The sequence below is a fragment of the Scomber scombrus genome, chromosome 14 (genome assembly GCF_963691925.1).
Source record: "Scomber scombrus chromosome 14, fScoSco1.1, whole genome shotgun sequence".
Classification (NCBI taxonomy): domain Eukaryota; kingdom Metazoa; phylum Chordata; class Actinopteri; order Scombriformes; family Scombridae; genus Scomber; species Scomber scombrus.
This window is the reverse complement of record NC_084983.1, coordinates 11,909,768-11,926,695: the sequence shown is the minus strand read 5'-3', so window position 1 is coordinate 11,926,695 and position 16,928 is coordinate 11,909,768. Positions and strand designations below refer to the sequence as shown.

The 16,928-nt window shown below is 41.0% G+C and overlaps 1 protein-coding gene across 1 annotated transcript in view; it reads left to right on the top strand.

The window, feature by feature from the left end:
- The first annotated feature begins 416 nt into the window (after positions 1-416).
- The window catches only part of ephb4a (eph receptor B4a), a 38,352-nt gene continuing 21,840 nt past the window's right edge, over positions 417-16,928 (top strand). Inside the window, exon 1 of the mRNA XM_062432667.1 lies at positions 417-1,354. Within this exon, the coding sequence (XP_062288651.1) occupies positions 1,276-1,354 (79 nt within the window). The 5' untranslated portion in view covers positions 417-1,275. The remainder of the gene's footprint in view (positions 1,355-16,928) is intronic.

Below are 16,928 nucleotides of genomic sequence, written 5' to 3'. Positions count from 1 at the left end.
ATCTAAACCTGCCCGCACACCAGCAGAGGTATTAAAACTGACCAAGTCCAATAAACTTTCCAGAAATGTTTAATGTGAATTCATCAATTTTTGGTAGTGGAGGAGAAATGCTGTGTAGATATACTCCTTAACAGTGTTGTAAAAGTGTTTTATTCTTAGATGAATCAGAACAAATAAACATATAAAGGGTTGAGTTTTAATGATTCCCTAACTGTTCGGTATGGGATTTTATTTTGATGGCGGTCTCCGGAAATCTTGCATGTTGTCACGTGCTCTTGACTCTGCTGTTATGGAAACGGGAGTGGGCGGAGCTTGCTCCTGCCATTGGACTCCGGGTTTGCTGCGGTGATGAAGTCCTCGGTGACCAGTTTAGTGTAGTCCGCTCTCAGAGATACTACAGCGCACAACTTTTAATACCCGCAGTGTTTTTAGCCTGCTGACTTCATCAGAGAACTAACCAGACATTTTACCCTCAGTTTCAGTCTCATTTTTCCCTGTTAAAACAGGCCAGGCTAGACCTGTCGAGCAGTATCCCCACCACCACCTTTCGTGGATTTTTCCCCCCTTCTTCTTCTTTTCCCCCAGCAGCCAAATAGTGTGGTGCATGGACAGGAGAAAGGGGGCAGGAAACAAAAATACACTTTGGCGGATTGTTAGCCGAACATCAAGAGAAGATGTGGAGGAAGGTATGATGATGATGATGAGGAGGATTATCTGTGTGTATAACTAACAGACATGCAGTGAGGTGCCCTGATTTGTGGATCCAGCCTGCTCCAGTCATCGAGCTGAGGGGGAGAAATTGGGAGAAGTCGTGTGGAGCACAAAGAGCTGATTTTAAAGCCGAGGATTTAACAAGTTTGAAGCATGCTCCTCGTGTGCTGACAGAGGACTGAAGGTGGGAGCACTGTGGTGGGTTTCTGTTGCTTTCTGTGCAGACTTTCACCATTACGCAAAGTTGGACAATCTGGGAGAAGTTCCCAGTCTGCAACCAGTAATCACACTTGTTATTGGAGGTGCTGTATCTGGCCAACGCCTTATATTCACTACTGACTGTGTGTGTTGTGGTTTTTATGAGATAACCGCACTTAGTCTATGTGTATTTTTCTACTACAGCCTTTTGACCACAGAGTGAGGCTCTCTGTACTGAAGTCCACTTTAAATGCGGACTGGTTTGTGGTCAGTGAGTGCACAGCCGAGCCTCCGCCGGTGCCACTTGATCTTTAATTCAAGGCGAGACAGAAGTCGGTTGATTTTTGACAATTTTCTGACCACACTATGGAGCTGACATACATCAGCGTTGTCCTAATGGGGTGCATCTTCCTGGATTGGGCTCCACAGGCTTCTGCAGAGGAAGGTGAGTCTATGGTCTATGAGGAGTCATTATGTGTGTGTGTGTGTGTGTGTGTGTGTGTGTGTGTGTGTGTGTGTGTGTGTGTGTGTGTGTGTGTGTGTGTGTGTGTACTGGGGCTCAATTAGAGATCCAGTTTCTATTACATCCTTTCTTTTACCCAAAGAAAGTGCAGTAGTGTATAACCACAAGACATTTTTAAAAGGATGCTATTCAAACACCACTCAAGAACTTTAGATCTCAGAGGAATAATCATAGAAATATTATAGCAGGATGTGACTTCAGTCTCACTAATTAGAAATACTGTATGTTACAGGCATAAAAGAAGGTCTCTGTGGAAATGTTCTTTTAAAAATGTGATTTTTCCTCGCTTTACCTCTGGCACTGGACTTTTGGCTTTATCTTGAGAGAGTTTATTCTCAAAAGGTTGCCAAAAGAAGTATCAAAATAATCAGTTTTACCCCTGGTGATATCATCAGGAAGGCCATTTCTAAGACCTGCACCCTTGATGTGTTCAGTTTCAAGTCATCAAAAGGTTCCAAAGGCAGTATCCCGAGGGATCATTAACCAGCTCACCCTAAAATCAATACTAAAACATTCAGCGCATTGAGGCAAACACAGAGCTGATGTGCTTTCTGCTAGTTGACATCTACATTAGACGTTTTAGTTTTTTACATTTAGCTTGCAGAAAAAGCTTTGCAGCAAATATATAATCTGGATCATAATTTAAATTGGTTTCTGGGAGCAGACTTGACATTAACGGGCAAATTGTCCAGTGATCAGTTTTGTGAAGCCAGAAGGGACAAATTAGACAGACCTCCTCAAATGATCTGTCATAATGTTAAAGAATATGATGGTTTCAAATTATAGCTCGGCGTCATCTACATAACAACAGGGCCAGTGTCTGGATAATTTGTAGGAGTGGGAGAGTGAGTCTCATGGTGTTTATTTAGCTTTTAATCTTCTGCCACGTCTCTGTCTTTTTTGTGACATTAATAGGGATGTTTCAGTGCTGTGGAGTGAAAAGAAAGCTGATTTGAATTTGTGGAGAATGCTGCTGAGACAAGTTTTGGTGAAAACCTTTGATAGAAAATGGTCTTTGGAAATAATGGGTCTGTGTTTACTGAGGATCAAAGGATCACAACTGGGTTTCTGTAAGAGCTGTGGAACTGCAGGGTTTTAAAAAAAATACCTTGCTGCTCTTTAGGCTGCATGCTTTTGTGCTCCTGGGAGGAATACTCTTTATGTTCCATCAGACCTTTCTGGCTGATACTGTTTATTGCTTAAAACACACAGTGATGTGGTTTCATCACTTAGCATCAGGTAGATTGACAAAATGAAGAACAATGGACATATATCATCAAGATCTACTTAAATGTAATGGGTCATGTGTCATAAAAGAAAACGTTGAGATAACAACTAATTCTCTGGCTAATTGCCAGCATTGACTGCTGCATTAGGAGGGCTTTTTTAAACAATCAGAGCTCAAACAATGAAACATTTCCCCAAGTATGTTCATTCCAATCAATACTTTTGTAAACAAGAACACCACGAACATGCATGACTTCACATATTCTTTGGCAGGAACACAAATCTGTCAGCCGCCTCTGGTTTGAGGCTGGTTGCTTTGTATCCGCTGGTACTAATTGTCCTTTCTTAGAGGCGTGGAGAGTCACGGCTTCTACTCTAGACTGTAGAAACTCATGGATGAAGCATATGTGGCGTCACCCATAGTTTCTGGGTGTTTTACAGCTCGGATTTGCCGCTTACACAAACATTAAAAAATGTTAAATTACCGCAGATACTGAGAGTTTGAATTCTGGCTGGAAAAATGTTGTTGACTTTTGCATTGCAAGAGAGAAGTCTGGGATTTTCCCAGGCACTTAATTTTGGTCTTTCTGAGAGTCAGGGATCAGGCCATTAGAGGAACTGTAGCTTATTCTGCAGCTGGAACTGCAGGTTTCCACAGCTGGACTAAACTAATCTAGCAGGGACTCAACTCGGACTTAACTCTTGAGTTTTAGTCTTTTTCTCTGGTAGGAGACGAAGGAGGCTCACATCAATGTGGGAAGTGATGTCAAGCAGGATTTTTGGTGGCAGAATTTTTGAAACATGCCCCTAGGGAAATCAAGAATAGTCTGCATTGACCTGGCTGGGTTTCCCCCCCACGCTGATGTTTATGAGGCGCCCGTTCCAAACAGGTGCAGCGCAGGCGCGGCGCAGAAGACGGGGATGTAGACGGGAGCCGAGGGGTTGTGGCACTTTGTCGACCGACTCCGGAGCATCTGTGTGTTACCAAGTGTGAACAAGATGTCTGGTTTTCATGTCTTGTGTAATGGCCCGCTCCTCTGCCAGCACACTCTGGATCATCCTCCACCTTGTTCTGCACGTAGTAGGGAATTCTGTAATGAACTGATGGGAGGGCAGATGAAGCTCACTGCTGCCAAATCTCTCCTCCTTCTGCAACTAAAGGATAAATGACTCACTTACACACACCACTTGCTCGTTCTGCGTGTGGATCGCTCTTCCTTCTGTCTGGGCGAAGATTAAAACAAAGGCTCCTTGATCAGATAATTACTTTGGCTAGAAATTAATATGAAGCTTTGGCTGGAAATTAGTAACGAGGATACAGGCATACTGAGAAAAACAACCACACTATCCTTACCTCACCTTGTGCATGATAAATGTGCATAAAAGTAAGGCCTTAAACTGAAAAGACATGCGCTATTTAAACAGGATTAATAAGTCTCGCTAATATAAACCTGCTATGGTTTTAAAAAATATATACGGCTTTATAAATTGCTATAAATGTTTCTTATCCTCCCACATACAGACTCAGCCTATAAAATACCCATTATGTTTTCCTCCCTGCTCCCTTTTTATGCCTCGCACATACTATTTCTCTCAAGATGCAGCCAGTCACAAAAGCACTGCAGTCTCATCCACCGGTTCGGGTCTACAGCTTTAATGATATCAGCTCTGTTCTCAGAAGTAATGCAAATGTGTCGCCGCTCGTCTAGACAAATAAGACAATTTCTCACGCAGGCGGATGATAAAAAGTTGCGCTGTGTTTTATTCTGTTCTGTCTAGTCTTGTTTGCTTGAAGGAATTTCGACCTGTGCGATCGTGTGAGGTGTAACAGATTTGTATACAGGAAATGCTAATCTCAGTGAAAATCGACATAAGGCTGGCTGTGTGTGTGTGTGTGTGTGTGTGTGTGTGTGTGTGTGTGTGTGTGTGTGTGTGTGTGTGTGTGTGTGTGTGTGTGTGTGTGTGTGTGTGTGTGTGTGTGTGTGTGTGTGTGTGTGTGTGTACGCAACTTGACTGTAGCTCAGCTGCAGTGGAGGAATGGGAGTCGATGTGTGATTGTCTCTTGAATATTGCTGTCAAGTTAAGACGTTTTCTCTTCAGCAAAAATTGTTTACTCTTGGCTGTGAGGCTTGTGCTTAGCGCTTGTTGTTTATAATAGCTTCGCAAATCCATCTCTCTTTACACTAGCGATGGGGAGTGTATCTTCTGCAATATGGTATGTTACTGCAGCTGTTACCTCCGTTTAAGTCATCTTTTCACAAAGTTTGTGACAAGAGAGCGCAGCTGCCGGTGCAATTTGTTAAACGGGGGCCAGCCTCGTTGTTGGGGTTAAAAATCTTGACAGCACTTTTTTAGCTTGTGGTGATGGAAGAAAATGTTGAAGTGTCATCCTGCCTGGTGCAAACTTTACACACAGTAGCACTGGGTTTAATATCACGCTCTCTCAAACCAGAGTGATCCTTATACCAAGGAGGAGGTGAGATTAACTTCTTTTGTTTGGCTCTTAAAGTGATAAAGTTGCAGCCTCCATTCTGAATCAGGAGCTCTGAAACTATGTTAGATAAAGTGGGAGATAATTTAGGAGTTAGTTACCGTTTTCATGATGTGATTTGTGATTGAAAACACATTGTGAACAAAAAACAAAAATTAGAGATGTCATGATTAGTTGGTTATCTATTACTCGAAAAATTGAAAATGAATCGGCTATTATTTTGATAAATGACAAATAGTTTGTTATTTTCAAAGAGCGTTGTCAAATATTTAATGGCTCTAGCTTCTCAAATGTGAAGATTTGTTGTATTTCCTTTCCATATATGACAGTTAAAGGACCAGTGTGTAGAATTTAGTGGCATCTAGCAGTGATGTTGCAGATTGCAACCAACTGAATATGAAAAAACAAATGCTGTAACACTCACCAGTTGCTCACATCCAGTCAGATTAATGACATATAACAAGCTTTTTTATATGGAATTAAACAAAGCACTCATTAATGTAATCTGCTTATAGTCGACTGCTTTTAGGTGGAAGGCAGGATTGACATCAATCCCCTGAAAACAATCAAATAAAGAAGACATTCTCGTCTTTTGTATATAATATGATTAATAGCATAATGCCTCACAATCTAAACTTAAACTCACTTAGTGTCTCGAGTCAGTAAATGCAGGAAGGATGGGGTTTTTTTTATCCGAGAGGCCTTACTTGAGCCTCAATCCCTTCTTTCACAGTCATGTAGCCTTTTCTTTTGCTACTCTTTCCACGTCCTCTGTCTCCTTGATGTTTGACTGGTGCTATGCTGTTTTCTCTTGCTGACTGTCTCCCCTGCCGTGGAAATGTGGATCGTTTCCCAGAAATCCTTTTAAACGGAACTGATTTTTATAAGAAAGGGATTTGCATTTAAAGCAACCTCCCCCCTCTCTGAAAGCCTGTAGCCCATCATCCTCAGTACCTCAATCCGATGATTAGCTTCCTCAAGAGTTAAATAGGCATCCGAGTGCCACAAGTACTCTCAGTCCGTGTCTCTCTCCCGTTTCCCCCTCTGCGAAAAAGGATGCATATGGCAGCCGGGAATTGCAGGTGGATGATAGTTTAGCTTGAGAGAGAGAGAGATACACCCCCAGCCCATACATCCATGTCAGGCATTCACTTTTCGAGAGCCAGTCTGTCCTCCACCCACACGCTACTCTCTGAGAGCAGGACACAATGGGGACAGGCTGCAGCAGAGAGGGAATGAGGCCACAGCCTATCAGCCATAAGCACCAAGGAGAATGGCACTTTTAGAGGGATCGGGGTTCTCTTTGAAGTGAGTCAAAGAGAGATGGGAAGACCGGCATGAGTCAACGAAATAAAAAGAGCAAGTGCAGCGAGGGCAAGGAAGGTGCAAGCATGTGCACATCTGCACGCTAGATAGTGGGCAAAGTATGTATATTGCCAATTTGCATTCTGTAATCACACACACACCTGGGGCCATATGTGAGATCTATATGATGGGCTGACTATGTGATTATATCAAAGAGATTAAAAGGGCATTTCATTACACTACAACAGCTGAGAAGGAGCTGTTTATCTCATGTCTGTCTTTTTCATTTGTCTTCATCACAGCTGTAATTTGATGTATACTGAGCATTGTACTAGAGACATCCTTTTGTGAGGCGCCTTTTGTACACCATTGTTGTGTTATGCCGTGTGATGTTTTTGCCGTGGCATTCAAAAATAGAATTAAATCTTGAAGGGGGGGGAAAGGGGAACACTAGGCTGGTGCGACGTCTGAGGCAGGATGTGCAAGAATTGATTAAAAAAAGCAACCTTGATGTAAAAAACGTCTCTGCTTGAAGCGTACGCCATCAGTAGACTTGATTTGAGTCTGGGATATTTTCCACCCTGCGTCACAGGTTGACCTACATCTGGTGTTTGATACGCTCATTTTAAGGTGAAATGCAATTCACTTGGTTCAACGTCAGCCTAGAGAACATGTGCATGTTTTGCTTCCACCTTCATGGCATGCACACTGTGCCTCAGTGTGTCTCCCAGGGCCTGCTTTCATATACCACACTGAACCAAGTGGGCTCTGCTATATACGGCATAACAGAGACATTCCTGTGCGCTAGCTGCCCTCCTACAGCTTGCACACAGCTAAGAGCTTTAAGATGGAGTCATGCTCCAAAAAGGAGTTGGTCAGTTCAGTTAAAGAAGCATTAAACACCTTTTTTTAGCAGCTTGGTATCTGCTTTTCATAAGGAGTGCTGCACACAAAATTCACTTTAAGCCTTCGCTTATATTCTTACATATGACTTTTGCTTCAGTGATAAGTGATTGATATCGCCACTCAATCCTATCCAATCATTAGGAAGTCTTTGTAATATTAAACTTAGTCCATTTTTCTAAGATTGGACAAAAGTGTGGATTTGAAATTCAAACAGTTGTTAAAGTACTGAATTCAACCCCTGTGGAAGACATAATATGGCTGAATGAGGGAGGAAAATGATGCTCTTTGTACTCTAACAAATGGCTTCGTATCCAAAGCTGAGTCTATCTTTATCCTAGATATCGGTCACCGCCACACAAACTCCCAGTCGCTGGCTGGTTGGAGCAACTCCATAGACATGATGAAGAGAGCTCGCTCTCAGTGTGTCTGTTGTTGTTTGAATATGAAAAAGTGTGACTTGTCAGAATAAAAGAGAGAATTCTCACAGAGAGTCTGTTCTCTTGTATCTCTACTTAGATGTGTCAATCCTTAGATGGTTTATTTAGCTGGAGTCTGCACTGTTAGCTTCAAGCTGTCCACCTCCCACAGCAGATTAGTCACTGGAAGCTATGTGCGTGTCTGTCTCTGTGTGTGTGTGCTCGTTTTCTTCTGCAAGATTTTTTCTCTCTCTCCCAAAATTAATTTTACATTCTACTTTAGTAAACGCTTTGATGAAAAACTCTGTTAAGTACAGCAGTAGACATTTTTGAGGCTCATGGAGTTTGTTAGATAAATCAGAGCAGCAGATGGAGCTATGTGAGTCCTTCATCCAGCCAGATTTGAAATAGATAGGTCACCTGTTTTATATTATTTTATAAAAGTTCATTTTCCCATTAAAAAAAAAAAAATAAATAAATAAATCTCAAATCGGAGTTAAATTTGCTCCAGATAATATGTCATATGAGCCCTGTAGGGGAACGCACACATGAAAACATTTTGAAAAGGATCCCAGTGTTGTGTGTTCATGATCGAATGACACAAGACATAAACATGCTGATAATTGATTTATGGTTACATAACTGACAAACCATCTAGTCTAATTATTGTAAGATTCAACATACGGAGGTGGCAGTCTCCTGCTGGTTAGGAAGATCATCTCAGATTTCAGCACTGCATGACTCCCAAGTGTCTGCCCTGCAGGGGTTTCTGTCTATAACTGACCCTGACCTCAGGCCTCCCTGTGGACACAAGAACTCAAGAGGATAAATATCTTCTTGAGGGATTGAGAAAGTGTTTGGAAACAAGCACAAATCCTGCCCTTCATAGTGCTTTCACAACGATGACACCTAGCTTCCCAGATGATCCGCTGCCTTCAAGCCGACTGTAAAGATGTTACCAACTTTAGGCTAGTTGGTTTGGAGAGAGCTGTTTTGATCCCAGTGTGATGATGTGTTATGGCTCGCAGGTATAAAGCAGTGAAGTTTAAAGTTGTCAGACCTGCATTTGGTGCTTTGTAGACAGTGTATGGTAAAAAAACAAAAAAACAAAACACAAACCCTTGATTGGCAGCTCTGAAATTGATAGATAAGCTTTTAATTTTTCTGTTATATAACAAACAGAAAATTAAGACATTTTTCTGGAGTGGAGCATTAGACTGTGCTGCTTTCTTCTGCCAACTCTAATCTCTGAATTCAGACTGCCTGCTCTAATGCTGAGTGCTGACTGGTACATCACCTAGATGATGAATCAATGAGCAGAGTGTCATTTCCCAAGCATAAACCCTTTATCAAGTCGATGAATACGGCTTTGAGTTAAGCTCACTTTCTCTTTTTACTCCACTGTTGTACAAGCTGTCACCTTTGACAGCATCTAACCAAGTGAAACCTTTTTACCAAAAGCATGTCTATAAAGACCGTCATCACAGAAATGGTCTTTTAAAAGACCGAAGAGCTTAAATGTACTGGTGCAGCACACATCTATTTACTAAGGCACTTGCCTTTCAACCCTGAAGCATCAAGGTCTTTGAAGAGAACATTTTTTAAGCTCAGAGGTGGTTACAGCATGAACGATTTTAAAGATTAAAAGATGTGTCATTATCACAAGAACAAGTGTGTCTTTCAACAACTGCATGTTTTTGTTTTGCATGTCATCTTGTGGTAATATATCCTCAATTCAGTGAAGCTCCAGCAATATCACTACCTAATGATTAATAAAAAGGTGCCTTCTGCACTAATCAATACAAGAAGTGACCCACATTTCAAGGAAATGTCCTCCTCCTATCTACAGCAGCAGACAGGGTTTGTATAAGGCATTGAATTTGATACAGAAATACAATAACATGGTAAAGATTGGTGTAGAAACTTTTATATCTTTGTATTTATTTCATTTTATATTTAGATTGGTTCAGAAATACCTAAATTCAGGCGACCGGTAGTCCACTGTTTGAAACGCATCTGAGGTTAGAGTCAGGATGCCGACATTTGTTGCATGTCATACCCTCCCTCTGCTCCTGTTTCCTGTCTGTCTGCATGTTGAGCTATCAAACATGCCAGAATTAATCTAAGAGAAAATGATTGTCAATGTAAAATTCCTTTCCACACATGTCAGGTTCACATATAGCAGTCTATCGTTGTTTTGACGTAATGTGATTGTTCTCACAATACTGTTCAAAATCTCCCTGTTTAAATCCTGTTTTGCTGGAAATGCATTTTAATTGATCCATGCACAAAAGGGGCATTGTACATCAGACAGTCCTGCTCTCTGCCATTGACAATAACGTGCCATCACTTTAACAGTTAGAGGTAGAAGCATGTGGCTTTTGATAAAGATTATAATTAAGGTAAAGAAATATTGGAAAAGGAGGGAAGGTAAACAGTAATTATAAACAAAAAGAAAAGGAAGATTAGATACACAGAGAAGAAATCTGCGGTAGAGGAGAGTCTGGTTTAGAAGAGGAAAAAATGTGGAGGTTGAAGACAAAATCAGTTTTCAGGTTACAGTAGAAATGAAAAATCTGATTGTCTACCCCCCAAATCAATAGTTCAAACACAGTGGGTCTACTTTCTAATTCGGATGTCATCTCAAGTGTTGCCTCTTTTTTTATTGTACATTATTCTTTATTTTAAAAGTGGCATGGCTTGAGGGAATGTAGCAGGCTTTGAAAAGTGTGGCACACCCTCCCAAAATATAAGGATCCTTTTTTTAAAAATGAGCTTTTTAACTTTTCCTTTGTAATTCATTCTTCCTCGTATATGATTCTGTATCAGGAAGCCACCGGGGAGTTGGTGTAGCCTGCAACAATGTTCTCAAGGAGCCTTTCAGTTTTTCACAGAGTTCGGGTTATTTTTGAAGAGGGCTTGAGAAAGTGTTGCCCATAATTGGAAGCAGCAGGAGGTGAATTCACTCAGTGGCAGATCAATATTCCAGAGACAGTGAAATATGCTGAAAAGCAAGGCAATTTAAGACTGATAGAAGAGGGAATTATGCATTTAAAGCTTGAAGTTTTCAATTGTCCCCACTTAGACCTGAATTAACAATTTGACAAGAAAATAAAGAAGCACAACTTGGGAGAAACTTTTTTCCTTCTTTGCATCATGTTGATAATTAAATGTTAAAATCTATTGCTTTCACTTCTCCTTGCCAATATTAGTCAGTGCATATTGTACACAAATGTCCACCAGCAAACATCTCCTATGATAGTATTAATATATTTTCAAGCAGCCATAGATAGATCTGTAGATAATTTAAATTTTTCATAGAGTGCAGCACTCTCCTCGGGAGTATCTTTGGCTCCAGAGCTGTGAGAATTGTGTTTGTCTAAAAGAAAAAAGGCTGTTTGAGTCCAAGATGCACAAGTGGTGTTCAGTACTTGACACCACGGGTCAAAACTCATTACTTGTAGGCGGTGATATAAAAGGCACAGAACCGAGTCGATGTCTCATATCCTCTTAACTTTCTCTTAACCTCTCGTTTTATGTGAGGGCCTGAACTTTTTATGCCACTGTGATTAAAGTAAATATTCACTTTGAACTTGTGTGACTTGAATAATTCAACAGTTTTTTTCTTCCACTTTACTACAATTAATTTCAAATGGAATAGCAATGAATCATAGATGCACCTTTGGTTGCACCTACCGGTATTAATGAGCGTTTGTTTTTTGTTCCAGTACCAGACACATTTTTTGTTGAATTCTCTCCTCTGTTTTGACACACAGATGTATTCATATTTAACACTGGGCAAAAATTAGAAAGCATTAAAAAAAGATGGTTAGAAATCGAAGCAATTTCAGTGTTGTGGTGAATTTAAAGGAAGAAAAGTAATCTGAACTCTTATAAAACCTATACACTGTAAACTCTGACACACATGCTCAGCTGGACTCTCAGAAACAATGGGAAGAAGTGATTAATGTAATGTTTTTGTCCATTGACTCTCTGATTACAATGCGGACACAGGCCAAAATATTCAAAGGTCAGGTATCATAGACCTGCACTTAATCCTCAGTGCTTCAGTCTTGTTGATTCACAGCAGTGTTGATTCTCTCTGGTTGCTTGTTTGGTTTCTGTCCAGTATGGAACTTCCCTCCCTAACTGGGTCACATCCTGTCCTGGGACAGACTACAACCACAGCACTTATTGATATGCGTCCCTGCAGACAAGAAAGAAAAAAAGTGTAAAACATTAACACCTTTCTCTCATGTCAACATTGCTCTCTTTTCATCTCTCCACTCCATCCATTTCATGCAGTCACACGTAGTTAAAACAGCTGAGTCCATCCACACGTGCCACAGGAGGCTTTTGTTATACAGTAGCTGAGTAGTTAAACAGTGTCCCGCTCGGTCGCCGTGCATGTGAAAGGCGTGCGTGGTGGCGGCTGGCCCCCACCAGAACAGGAGACAGGAAGGGGACAGGAACCACAGGAAGCTGAGGTTTAATCTCACTAGACACAACTCTGTCAAAGACACACAAACATGTTTCTCACACACACACACATTCAGTACATACATTTCTTCTTTTCTGCACACGCCAACACGTGCATAAACAAGGCTGGAAAGGTGAAACATTCAGGAAAATGTGCACTGTGGTAGATAACACGAGTGCCGACGACATCCGAAATGAGCATTTTTAAAGATTAACTAGTGATATTCTTTATAACGTGAACAATTATACCTCTCTTAGCACATAATATGCAAGTGTAAAAATCTTCCGGAGAGGTACAATTTGGGTAATCTAACAAACAAAACTCTCAAAATCAAAATGAGTCAAACTAATGTTAAAGAAGAAATATGTAACACTGACGGCAAGCGTTTAAAATGGGTACTGCAGTCCAATTTCAAAATATTGGAGAGAGTTGTCTCCCCCCGCCTTTGCTCCCCAGACTCACCCAGGTTTTTAGGTCGGGTGGAATTTTTTCTCAGTTGATCCAGTTTGTTTGCTTCCAGCTGCAGCGTGCTGTGTTTGTGTGTCAATGTTTCATGTGTGGCAGTCTGGGGTGGCGAAATGGGCTTCAACCCGATCTCACAGAAATATGTGAAATGACCACTACCTCTTAACATTGCATTATGTGTTGGTGGCATGTAACGTGTTGAAATGAAGTGCCAACACCACGATCAGGTTGAATGGGCCGTGGGACGAATCGCACAGGCTGTAACAAAAACAGACGCTGCACACAGGTTGGGAAATTCAAAGGAGAGCAAACTGGCTGTAGTATTGTAGTTGAAGAAACCAGTATTTCAACTTGGCACTTGGTTTCCTTAATCTCTGATAATACATCATGGTCATTTTATAAGTTAGTAAGTAGGCTAAATATATTACATATTGGTTTTTTAACACATTTTTACCTGTAGCTAGCACAGTCTGAATATAGCCTCACTCTAAAACATTTGCTAATATTAATATGGTAAAGAAAGTGACTAAATTTAAACAATTTAACACTTAATTACTTTCTAACCAACAGATAAAGAAGTTAGAGGATATCACTCTCGTGACTGTATGATAGATATGAAGCTACCGCTAGCAGCCTAGCCAGTTAGCTTAATTTACCACAAAGACTGGAAATGAGGAAAACAAGTAACCTCGCTTTGTCTGAAAGATAAAACAATTTTCTGTGTATAGATTTAACAGACAAGATGCAATATATTAATCGGTTAGCTTTATGGGTGCTTGCAGTTGTATTTTTCATTAGGGCCCGAGCACTGACAAGTCAGTGAGGGACCTATTGCTATTGCCAAGATTCTTATTATTATTTTTCACGCTCTTTGTCCGCCACTTTGAGCGCATTTTTGGTGGCCTGAACATACATGAAAACTCATGAAATTCTGCACACATGTCGCAGCTGGTGAAAATGTATTTAATTTAACGTGATTGGACGCAAGCGTGGTAAGGGGACTCGCTAGCGCCCCCTAACGTCGGGTCATATGACCACAAATCTTCTCGGATCTGCATGAAATTTACATATGTCATAGGTCTCATCTGATCATTGGGAAATTAATTTTGTGGAATTTTTTTACCAAACAGGAAGTCGCCCACGCGGCGTGGCGTGCACCGATTTTCATTTTTCAAACACTGCTTTGAGGACTTTATGATGTTCACAGAATCATGAAACCTGCCACGTAGGTTTCAAATCATGAGCTCTTTCATCTGATACCACATTTGCCCAACATTTTGCCCCAACAGCTCAGTAGCGCCCCCTAATGCGTTTTCCCACTTAGGATGTACTGACAAACTCTAAAACTCACCAAATTGGACACACTCGTCAAGACTCACGAATATTATTTTTTGGTATGACCGCAACCTTTTAAGTGCCAAAATGACTCTACAGCGCCCCCTAGAACATTAAAAAAATGAAGCCCCGCCTTCTACATGCACGTACATGAACGACATTTAGGATTCATATATATCATGACCAGACGCACAAAAAAGCCTCTTGGACCCATACCCTAAGTCCAACAGGAAGTCGGCCATCTTGGATCACAGGTGCATTTTTGTCGCCATTTTCCCCATTTCCAGGCCTCGTACTTTAACAAACTCCTCCTGCAGTTTTGACTCCACAGACTTCAGATTGGAACTGTATCATCCTCAGACCTTGATGATGTAAAGTTGACGACAGATTTTTCCTACATTATACCAGGTGGGCGTGGCAGTCGTTTGTTTGTATAAACAAACAACTCCTTATAACTCCTCCATACATTGTCGGATGTTAATACATGCACTGCGTAAAATGTCACACCTGTTGAAGCCGTTTCAATTTCAACATCATTGGGGGTGGGTGTGGCAAGGGGTCTCCATAGCGCCCCCTAACAGCAGGTCATGTGACCACAAACTTTGTCTTATCTTCGTAAAATTTACAGGACTCAGCACTCATGGGTAAACCCCCAAATTATTTTTTTCAAAATTTTCGCTCTAACAGGAAGTGAGTTATTGTGCATTTCCTGCGTCAATTTTCCGTTTTTCCCTCTGCGTTTAGAGGACTTTCCCGTCTTCACAGAATCACCAAATTGCCCACATAGGTTCACACTCAGGCGCACTTTAATTTGAGACCATAACTGCCCCTGGGCGTGGCACAACAGCTCAATAGCGCCCCCTAATGCCTTTATCCATTTTGTACATTTTCACAAACTCCTACAATCACCAAATTATACACATACGTCAACAGTCACACATATTGACTACTGACAAAGTTTGGGATTTTTAAGTGCGAAGATGACTCCACAGCGCCCCCTCGAAGATTTCAAAGTTTAAGCCCCGCCTTCCACATTGACATAGAAAAATGAAATCGACAAGGCCTATGTATTATGTCCAGACGCACAAAAAAGCCTCTTGGACCCATAGCCTAAGTCCAACAGGAAGTCGGCCATCCAGGCAAAAAGGCTCAATCTTGATGCTTTTTTGGCCCTTCACCCACATTCCTTTGTGCTGAGAAGTCACCCAGACTCATTTGTGGTCTTAGTTTGCCATCTAGTGGAGACATTAACCCCATCACACAATGTTCACTTAAAGGCACAGGAGCAAAGACATCTACATGCCAGTTTTGACAGCCCTGCGACTGCCGCACGCACCGACGTGCACGTACGGCGTTACAGTTGGGGGGAAACCGGGGGGGGTGCGAGGGCCCTTTGACACTGCTTGCAGTTTTAATTTCTTTTTATCTTTGAACAGACCCAGGCTAACTACTTCCCCCCAGTTTACAGTCTTTGTTCATTACCTAAGCGAACCGTACCTATACAGGAGCAGTATTCTCTCATTTAACTCAACGAGAAAACAATTATATTTCCCTGAAATGTTGAACTATTTATTTAATTACAAATGTGAAACATCCAATTGTCTGAGGCACCAAAACATCCCTTATGAATGCCTGATTTCAAGGATTTAGCCTTGCAAAATACAAAACATGTGCTAGCAGTTGGAAAAACCTGAGTAATACCTGGAGAACAATAACTCTCCTATCAACTTCACTACTACAGGAAACAAGACAAAACCTTCATATCAAATTTGGAAGAGAGCAGCTTTCAGCCCCAGACCACCAAACAAATGTTATTTATACAAGCAGTAATTCCTGTGCGTCGCTATATATGATTTATTACATTTTTGTTTCTTGTATGTGATTAAATTACCTCACTTTATGAAAAAAATACATTCATTTATTTCCCTGACACAAAAGTATTGTCAGTGTTTGTTTTTATGTGGTACATGCGAATGGTATTGTTATATGTTGGACAGATCAGATGTATGATTGATCATGTAATACGTACGGGAAAAAGTATTGAGCGTACAGGAATACAGTATAATGACACCAAGATGTTATCAGACTGATGGCCTTGTGTTGGCTACAAGACGCTTCTGGGGAAAAAAAGTTTAGACACTGACAGTAAGAGGTCTGATGATCATAGCAGTAATACTATCAAACACACTGATAAATCCATCTAGTTTTATATATTTGTCATGTGTAAATCCCAAACCCTCTGACATCTCTCCTCTAACTTTTTTCTTTTTTCATTTTCGCTGTTCTTTCCCTCTGTCTCTATTTCTGTAGGTGTATGAAGGTAATTGGCACTCTGTGTCTTTAATTAAAATGAGGTCAAATTGTAGCTGAAGCAGGGCAAATGTTCATAGGCCTATAATTTCCCTATCATACTCCGGAGTCAAGGAGAATGTAGAAGATATGGAGGGGAAGTGCACGCAACAATGGAATTAACACAAAAGTGGAGAATTTTCAACATTATATTACAAAAGGATTTAGATCAAATGGGTCCTGCTCTCGAATTGAGGTCAGTTATCTAAAGCCTGAAGACAGCTGTATAGAAAATGAGGATGCAATATACAATGTATACCCCCCCCTCACCTCCCCCGCCCGCCCCCCCTTTTGTCAAAAATACAGTGTCAGGTTTTGCATTTCAAAAGAAAACTGAGTACAACACCCTCTATTGCTGTCTCCCTTTCATACAGAAAACCTAATACCTTCCCCATACCTGTGTGTTTTTCTGACATGATTTGATGATGAAAACAAAAGTTCTGCCATGTTACTACTGATATCTCGCTGTAGGCCAAGTCAAGATCAAGCCACCTACTTCAGTGTCAACTACTATGCTTTGTC